Raw genomic sequence first — 9,905 nt, 5'->3', positions numbered from 1 at the left:
TCATCTGCTGGTGAATTCTGTGCCTAGATTCCTCCTCCTCTTCCTCTCTCTCCCAGGAAGTCCTATCTATCCTCTCCTGCCTAACTATTGGCCATTCAGCTTTTGATTTCACCAATCACAGTAACACATTCTCACACACTGTACAAATATGTCACCTCAATTCCCCATTAGTAACACAGAACAGGCCAATGAGCATCACAACGATGTCCAGACAGTCTTATCTGGAGCACACAGTAGAACATTCTTGGAGGGGGGGCACCCTAGGCATAGTTTAGACAAAACATAATATGTAAGTCCTTATATCTATTGCCTATTAAGAGTAGCAAAAGCCTTAGATCTATGGATATTCCTATACATACTACTTAATTCTCCATTTTTTTTTGCTTTTTTTTGGGGGGATTCTGGGGATTAAATGTGAGGTTTCATGTATTTGTCAGACAAGTAATCTGTCACCTAGCTGCATACTCAGCTTACTTTTTCATTTTTATTTTGACAAGGTCTCACTAAGTTGCCCAGGTTACCCTAGAACTCACTTGGAAGGTAGAACTTTAACTTGCCACCTCTCGAAGTAGCTGGAATTGTGGATCTCAGCCGTTAGGCTTGGCTCCTACCATTTACTGAGAGCAGATTGAGAACTGCGGTTTTTCAGACTTGGCCAAGGAGTATCTTATTAAAAAGGGAACGCTGAGGGGTATGCCAATAATAGACACCCTATCCTGGCAGGTCCAGGGGTGAGGCCAATGAAGATTAATAAAAAATGAACTATCTACACTAACTGGATTCAGGGGGTTATTAATAACAAAAAATAAGAAGAGGACGTGAAATTCAGAGGGAGGTGGGTAAGGGCAGTAGGGATAGTCAGAAGAGAGTCCTGGTGGTTAGATTTGATCAATATATACTATACGAATAAAAAAACGATAAAAATAATAGTCATAACAGTACTGAGAAGAGAGGGAAGAGAAAGAGGAGGGCTGCTGCGAGACAGTGGTTTTACCCTGTAAAGATTTGTTTCTTGTGCTTGTTTAATAAAATGCTGATTGGCTGGTAGCCGGGCAGGAAGTATAGGTGAAACCACCAGGCAGGAAGTAGAGGCGGGGCATTGAGAACAGGAGAATTCTGGGAAGAGGAAAGAGTCAGTTTGCAGTAGTCACCTAGACACAGAGCTAGCAAAATGAGACTGCCTCGCCAAAAAAGGTACCAAGCCATGTGGCTAACACAAACAAGAATTATGGGTTAATATAAGCTCTAAGAGTTAATAAGAAGCCTGGGCTAATAGGCCAATCAGTTTACAATTAATGTAGACCTCTGTGTGTTTCTTTGGGACTGGAAGACTGAGGAACCCGGGGTGGGACAGAAACTCTGTCAACAGAGGGTTAGGGAGGAACAGAGAGAAATGTCTCTAAGAGGACAAGGTAACATCTGTGGCCAGTAATATTCAAGAATTCGTGAGAAGAAAAGATCCTTTAAAGGGAAATAAAACCTCTCACGGTCTGCTCCATTGAAGCGACCCTGATGAAGACCCAGGAGGCTCCTCAGGGCTGTGAGTCCCATGACCTCACGCTGCTTATAACTCCAACTGCTCCAGTTCTGGTGAAGCCACCACAGTTGTGAACCACGTTTGGACCCAATGACCCTTTACACCCACCATGCGGCACCTCCATGTGCCACAGATATGAAAACACGGAGAAAAATAATATGCATGAGGGATTTCAATAAATGTGGTGCTAGATAAATTCTCATGCCACTGACACCCAGTTTTAATCCCCTGGAAAATGTATACCAGAAAGTAAATCTCCAATATATTAGACAAATCAGGTGCCACTGCATCTACATTCCCAGAGATGTGCCCTGAGGCAAACTTGCTGGTTTCCTATTTGGCACAGCAAACCACACGGTGTTTGCAGAGATCCTTTCCTTCGGACGCAGCTGAGGTTGGACTGGCGTTATAAGGGCCCTAGAAAAACAAGCCTTCGCATTCCAAAATTTTGACGAGTTTTAGGTGAACACTCTCTCCCAGCCGCGGAAAGCAGTGAGTCAGTGTTCCCAAAGCCCCTCTTCTCTCGAAAAGACACGCAAATGTGCTCGGGATGAGGAAAAATATGGAAAGGTTACCAGGTTCCTGGGCACTCAGAGTGAAGAGCGTTAAAATTTATTGTTGTCATAATTTTCACAATCCCACTCTCAAACCACTAAAATGGGTGAAATTCTAGTCGCATGAACGGGACCGGGCCACTCAAAAAGTTATTTTTGAAATGTTGATTTTCCACAGCCAGCAAAGGGCCTGGCAGGAGCAGAAGTCATTCTCAGGAACAGAGATTCCTCCGCAGGGGAAGGAGGTTAGTGAGGCCTGGCTCTGCTCATGGGGCGTCATTACGGTTGCCTCTGCTCCTATCAGACAGTGCGCCCCATCTCAACACCAAACCAAGCCTGCTGGGACGGAGCCACCAAGAATATGGAGATGATTTTTTTTTTTCCTGCAAATTAAAACCACCACAAACACTGCTAGCAATTTAGATATGGCCAGATTACACATGTCACTGGAAAATGTTTAACCCTGAGTTTCCAGAACACACTCTATTACTGCCACGAATTATTTGCGTACATATGGGATGCTAAGGGAAGATGTGCGGTCTGTCACCATTTGGAATTTCTGCGCAGGACAAGAGGACGCTCAGGCGGTCTCAAAGAGCATGCTTGTGTGAGGGCTCAGAAGACAGATTCTGGGGGGGGGTATCTATGTTTTTCTTAGGGAAGAAGAACCTTGGAAATGCCTAGAAAAACGGGGATGAACAAATCCCACATGGTTCCACTTGTTTAATCAGAAAACAGCAAGACAAAAAAGACAGTCCACTGACAGCTTTACCAAACATCTTAGTGAAGACAAAGACCTCTCCAGATGATTCAATGCCTAAACCAGCCAAGCTAGCAAGTCAAGAAAAAATGGACTCATATCTGCCAGTGATGAACGGCCTATGGAGGGACAAAGCGTACTACTGTACATATTTCCAGAAAGAAAGAAAAAAAATATTAATGTTTACTGGATATTTGCAGTGCAAGGTATCCCCCACGGCTGCCACCACACACACACACAAAAAAGCCAAAAGTGAGGTGATTATAACTATATCCATTTTTATTACAAAAGGAAACCCAAAGTTCTGGCAGGAGATACACTGACCCAAAGGTTCTCCACTGATAAAAGAACTCACTGAGGCCAGCCGTGAATCCTGACGTCCCTCTACACCAGTAAACTTAGCCAGAGTGTCAGACAGTGATGTTCCTTCATGTGTCATCCACGTATGTGTCTCTCTCCAACCGCTCTGATGCTGATCAGTGTGTGCTTCTGCCTGTGGTATACTGTAACCTTCTCAAAGGTTCGACGGCAGTGGCAGAGGCTTCTGTCTCCATCGGCACCCCCTGAGACCTGTGTGCACACGCCTTCGGCTTCTCCAGCCGAGAGTCCCTTCCTTCAGCTTTCCTGCTTCTGACTACCGTCCAACTTTGTCTGGGGGGACAACTGCACTTTATAAAAAGAGCATTCCGCACTCGTGGCATCCATCCAGCACCACGCGCCACGTTGTACCCGGCACAATCCCACGTCCCGTCCACTGGCTTCGAGAGCCTGCTTCGGCGGGGATAGCCGAGTTTCACATTCTGGGTCTCTCAGCATTTGGCCTTATTAGCCACGCCTCCTTGAAAATGGACGCCCGTGGAAGCACGTTCCTCGTTCTACCCCAGATCCACCCCTCCACCTTAGCAGGGCCCTTAGATACTAGAGTTCTCCACGTGACCATTCTGCTTTATCTTCTCAATGCTTCCTCTACACTCCGGGCTTCAGTTCTCAGGAAACTCAAGTTCTTCCTGTCAAGTCTGTAGGGTCCCCACTTGTCTTTGGGTATCTCAGATTGGGAGCCCCCGAAATGTCTTACTAAAACTCGCAACGAGTGCAACTCGTTTTCCATTTCTTTTTTAAGTTAAATCTTCTTGTTTTCTTGGCAAGTGGCGCAGATATCTGCTGGACATCACGGGCAAGAAGACCTTCTGACCTGCTTCGACTTTTCCTTACCTGGGCTCGGTCCTGACATCTCAGCGAGTCACATGCCCCATTCCTTTGTCCCCGTGTCCCCCTCACCGCTGCCTTCCACGTCCAGGCCTTTACCATATGTCACGTGACCCTCTCTCAAGGGACTGCTCGGCCTCCAGTCCTTTAAACTCTGTCATCTTCCCTCCTGCCATCAAACTGATCTTCATAAAATCAGATGTCGCTGGCATTTTAGTTTTTGTAGAGCTTCAGAGGTTTCACCAAAAGTCAGTTTTCAAGGCATGGTTAGAGCAGAGCCATGCCGGGCGGCAGTGGCGCACGCCTTTAATCCCAGCACTCGGGAGGCAGAGGCAGGCGGATCTCTGTGAGTTCGAGGTCAGCCCGGTCTACAAGAGCTAGTTCCAGGACCGGAACCAAAAAAGCTATGGAGAAACCCTGTCTCGAAAGTTAAAATAAATAAATAAAAAATAGAGCAGAGCCAGATGCTCAAGATGAGGTCCAAAGACAGGCCACTGGGTTGAAATTCACAAAGTTATTAAGGACCTTTGCCAAAGCAGGGTGTGAACTGAGTAGGTCACATAGCAAGACCTCAATCTGGTCTGGATTTCCAGCCTGAATCTTGAGACTGCCTTCCACGGCTGCTCTTTTTCCTCAGCGTTCCCCGTCCGTGCCCAGTGCGTGCTCACCCGTCTAGCCAGAATGTCCTTCTGTCTTCAGTTCATCTGGGAAATTTCTAGTTCTCCAGGGTTTTGTTTCTCTGCCCTTCCTCCACACAGCTAGTGCCCGAGGGACCAATCCCAGAGCTAAGCAAGTACACTATGGCCCAGTGAAATTCCCAGCCCTGCCCGGCAAATTTCTAGTCACTCACCTGTCCTTCAAGGCTGCCCCAAACCTGCCACCTTCATCTTCCCTGGACAACTGTTCCCACACCCGTGTTCCCAGGTGTCTCACCATGACAGCATCGCCCACTGGGCTCCAGAGTCTCCGGCTGACTCACTTCCTCACCAAGAGCCCTTCAAAGGCAGAGACCACACTGCTCATCTCTAAACCACCACGGTCTGGCTCGGTGCTTGGCTCAGAGTTGGATGCTCAATAGATCCGCGTTACGTGGGTGAATTAATAGGGCTTTTCCTGTTTGCGGGGTTCAATTAGAGGGCAGCTATACTCTCAGAGCACGGTGTGAGGACCTGTGTCACACATGAAAGAGCACCGTAGCTTTCGGGCACACCTGAAGTCTGGATTTCGACTGAAATAGCTTTAAATTCTACAGACGTCTGAACAACACTACCTAAGATAAAGATACAGTTGATAATCTGTCAGCATCGTGGCTGTCTTCCCTAAAAATTCACTTCTGCCAAGTCCCACGTGTATCATCCGCTCACCCAGCTGTTCACGACCCCTTAATTCACATCTGTCTCTTCCAACAGAGTTCAGGTACGTTTTCACTTATCACCACGTTCCATCTGTCCATTCATCTCCCCAGCACCATCTCATACAACAGGAGGAAAATGCCCAAGTCCATTATAGCAAATAATTTAAATTCTGTATTATTTCTTAAGAGTGGAGACATTATTTTTATTGTCTATCAAAACTGTACCCTCAACCCAAACTTTTTTTTTTTTGCTTGCTTTTTGTTTGTTTGGTTTTGGTTTTTCGAGACAGGGTTTCTCTGTAGCTTTGGAGCCTGTCCTGGAACTCGCTCTTGTAGACCAGGCTGGCCTCGAACTCACAGAGATCCGCCTGCCTCTGCCTCCCGAGTGCTGGGATTAAAGGCGTGTGCCACCACCGCCTGGTCTCAACCAAACTCTAAGTCAAAAAAGCTCAACTAGTATTTTGTGCCTAATATTTTCGAAGAAACATTAGGCATTAGATAGCAAAACGAAAAGCAAAATTCTACAGCAGGACGCATTATACTGTTGCGAAATATTTGTGTACACTGTGAAGATGCGTCTTTGCCAAGGAACCTTCTGGTGGGTTTAATCAAGAGCTGGATGGCCAATAGCTAGGCAGAGAGTAGCAGGGTCTCCAGGGAGAGAACTCTGGGAAGAAGAAGAAGGAGGGTGATTTGCTAACCAGACTCAAAGCAGGACTTGCTGTACTGAGAAAAGGTAAAAGTCACGTGGCAGAACACAGATTAATAGAAGCAGGTTAATTTGAGTTATAAGAGCGAGCTGGGGGACAAGCCTAAGCCAAAGGTGTCATTATTTTCAGGCTGGGGTTCCAAGAACGTCTTCCAAGAATGCATCTCACGTTACACTGCTAACATTCAATCCTCCTATTTATTATTATCCGTCAGCCGACGAACACACAAGGAAGCCAGTTCCTTAAAAAGGCAGCAAATGCCGCGCGCGCATGCGCGGTGTGTACCTGTAGGCGGAGCAACCCCTGCTTGTGCTCCTCAGAGAATTCCCTCCCGCGCTGTAGGCAGACTCACCTGGTGAGTTCTGGGGAGATGAAACGGGGGAGCCTCGCGGGGACTGACAGTAGCTGGGGTGGAGTAAGGCATGTGGAGGCACATAGGACATGATCTCTTCCTCAAACAAGCTGGGGAAAGAGACGAAAAGAGAAGACAGACATTAGCTAAAGAGGCCGAGGAAACCGCGTCTGCAGGGAGGAAGAGGAAGGACCCTGTGGAGCCTCTTGTTTTCCTTGACTTAGCAGGTGATTTCCTTCCAGTTTCATACTTAGAAACAGCCATATACAGGTAAAACATAATTCTGCTGTGTGCATTTTAAATGTTCTCTGTCTCTACTACGCTTGAGTTTTACTGACCTCCCTCAATCGACAATGTTATTGTAGTCCGATGTCTGCGTGGCTACCTACGAGTCGAGGCTATCCCTTCGGCTGGCTGTGTATCAGGCCATTCAATAAACATACTAGTTTATTTATCCCTATTTTTTTTTTTGAAAAATAGTTACCCTTTCCCCATGTGGTTGTTTGAGTATAATTGCCCCCCTCCCCATAAGCTCACAGGGAGTGGGATGTGACTTTGTTGAAGTAGGTGTGGCCTTGTTGGAGGAAGTGTGTCTCTGTGGGAGCAGGCTTCCAAGTCTCCTATGCTCAAGAAGCTGCCCAGTGTCTCGGACTACTTCCTGTTGCCTGCAGATCAAAATGCATCCTACCCCAGTACCATGTCTGCCTGCATGCCACCATGCTGCCCCATGATAATAATGGACTGAACCTCTGAAAAGGTAAGCCACCCCAATTAAATGGTTTTCCTTCAAGAGTGTTGCCATAGTCATGGTGTCTCTTCCTAGCAATAGAAACCCTAACTAAGACACCCCGACTGCCTGCTTTTTATTACCAATGGTGCTACTCCCCAGCCTCTGCAGGCAGTGTACACATACAATGTGTGTGCGTGTGCACACGCACGTGCACACGCACACACACACACACGCAAAACTCCCAGACATGTAAAAATAGATACATAATTCTTAAAAATGCAAGAATGTTTTCAGCTTTTTTTAATTGTATGAGACGTTGCCAATTTGTGTGCAGAGACGTTGTCTCAAGAGAAACTTCAGTCTCCTCAAGCCAAGTAACACGAGAGTGCCTCAGCCTCACTGGGCATCATTGAGGGTCTACAAATGTCATGTCAAACAGTGGCTCACTGTACACAACTTCAGCTTCTGGTCCCCAGCGTCTTCCCACACACCTGCATGAATCAAACTCTTCAAATCCTGTGAGATGCCATCTCATTTCCTTTACCGAGTGTTTGGTTCTTGTCTTTGTTGTTAGTTTGTTTGTTTGTTTTTGTTTTTTGGGACAGGGTTTCTCTGTAGCTTTGGAGCCTGTCCTGGAACTAGCTCTTGTAGACCAGGCTGGCCTCGAACTCACAGAGATCCACTAATTAAAAGTCATTCTTCCCCTGCTCGTTATCTGTTGTCAAAATCACCCTTTCCGCTTGCTATATTTTTCGCTCCTTTACTTCTGGCATCTTTTTTTATATGTTCAAATTCACCTACTACTTCCTATGTGAATCCTGATAATGGCACAGTGTTAATGAAATTAGTTACTGGAATAACTAACATATAATAATAATAATTGAATATAGAAAATGAATAATCAATAGCAAATTCAACAAAGGTATTTAAATTTTTACAATATTTTATAATAGTCGTAGAAAGATACCTTAAAATAGGTTCGATTTGATTTGAATATTGTGCCAAAGCAACACAGTCACACACTGTGACTTACTGATAATCAAGCACATTTGTACGAGGACTGACCCTTCCCTCTAAGAAGTAAAACCCCAGAGAGACACAGACACACCCAGTAAGTGTGCAGCAAGTATACTCTTTCGTGTGCAAAGAAGTAAAACCCCACATTTCCCATAAGTAGTGAATATTATTCATTAGGTAATTACAAATAGTATATTGTACCACTGTATACTACTAATAAATACATTCGATAACTCAAATGAAATGATGATCTAGAACTGAGTGCATAACATGTCCGAACTATATAGGATTATTATGTGTGAGCAAATTCTTCAACTTCTTCAAAGGCCGTTTAGTTTCAGCGAACAGGCTTATTTTCCCAAGCACAATGTGATGTAGTCTTGCTCTTTACTGGTGAGATTTTTTTTTTTAAAAAAACTTCCAATTCAACCATGCAGTATAGAAGAAATGCATGTAGACTATGGTCTTTAACAATGTACAAACATTTTTAGCTACAATTAACGAAAACACTTAGGACCACACCACCTAAAGATTATTTAACTAAAGACAGAGGGAGACTAAGCCGGTGAGCCACGGTCACACCATTTCGAAAAGCTTTCGGTTTGGTGTCAGTGAGACCGTGGTAATCCGAATTCCAGACGTATTTTCTTCATTCCTGCCCCCCTGCAGACACCTTGATAATGGCGGCTGCGATGTTTATCCATCACCTGACATTCCTTTACCCACTACTCACCTTCTTGGTTCACTCCCAGTAAGGGAGGATTTCAGGCCAAAGGAAACTTCCCAACCTCCTTGCCCATTTCCCCTTCTGCCCCAGAACTGAGCCCAGCTTGTGTGCGTGCCTACGGGGTTCCCATTCTGTGGGATTCCTGCTGGAGGGTTTTTCTCCCAAATAAAAGCCTGTATTGTCTTAAGATGCTTGTTTCCTTGTCTGTCTCTCCTGCTGCTGACCTTCTCAGAGACAGTCTGACTATCTGGGAGGCTGGACTATCTTCAGAACTAGTTCAGTACGTCTCGGTTAAAAGGGTCTCCGGCTAGATTGAGAAGGGACAGACACCCTGTCCCCAAAGAGTCTTCAGAGTCAAGGGAGGAGAAACACTTTTTGGGAAGTGATCGTCTCATGGGAATCTTCCTTCAACAGCAGCAAAGAAGTAGCAAGAAAGAAGGCAACAAGCACCAGGCGGGAGAAAATCAGAGTCAGGGTCAAAATAAATGGGGGGGGGAAAAACCAACAAAAAAACCCAAGTCAAAAGCAAACCAAATAAACAAATGAAAATCCCAACTCCTGGTGGCCTTTTAGCACTGAGTGGCCAGCTCCTCATAGCTGCTCTTCATCTTAGGGAGGCCTCAAGGGCAGCTTCCAACCACTGGGTCCTGCAAAGCTTGGCTTTAGCTGTGATTCTCCTCTGCTTGGGGGACGACGTGAAACATGAGGAAGTTTTGACAGCTGCCCTCGCCAAGACCTCTACAATTTAAAACCAAACTCGATCTAACCACCATGAAAGAAAACAAAACGGGTCCGTTCCACGAAGCGCCGTCAAATTGGCAGGACGGTTGACCAAACGAAGACCTTTCCATTCCCGCAACTTAAACTCTCAAGCCCGGCAAGTCAATAGGCTACGCCTAAAGTCTGGCCAAAGGAGGCAGAGCACATTGTGAGAAGAAGAAGAGGAAGAGGAGGAGGA

The 9,905-nt window shown here is 45.8% G+C and overlaps 1 protein-coding gene across 4 annotated transcripts in view; it reads right to left on the bottom strand.

The window, feature by feature from the left end:
* Positions 1 to 9,905, bottom strand: part of Hecw2 (HECT, C2 and WW domain containing E3 ubiquitin protein ligase 2) — a 302,139-nt gene that overhangs the window by 45,264 nt on the left and 246,970 nt on the right. For all 4 annotated transcript variants that reach the window (XM_026788844.1, XM_005366360.2, XM_026788845.1 and 1 more), the window contains one exon: positions 6,474 to 6,583. In XM_026788844.1, the coding sequence (XP_026644645.1) occupies positions 6,474 to 6,583 (110 nt within the window). The remainder of the gene's footprint in view (positions 1 to 6,473; positions 6,584 to 9,905) is intronic.

This window comes from Microtus ochrogaster, unplaced genomic scaffold (assembly GCF_000317375.1).
Source record: "Microtus ochrogaster isolate Prairie Vole_2 unplaced genomic scaffold, MicOch1.0 UNK8, whole genome shotgun sequence".
Lineage (NCBI taxonomy): Eukaryota > Metazoa > Chordata > Mammalia > Rodentia > Cricetidae > Microtus > Microtus ochrogaster.
Note: the sequence above shows the minus strand (reverse complement) of the source record. Positions and strands in the feature narration are given on the sequence as shown.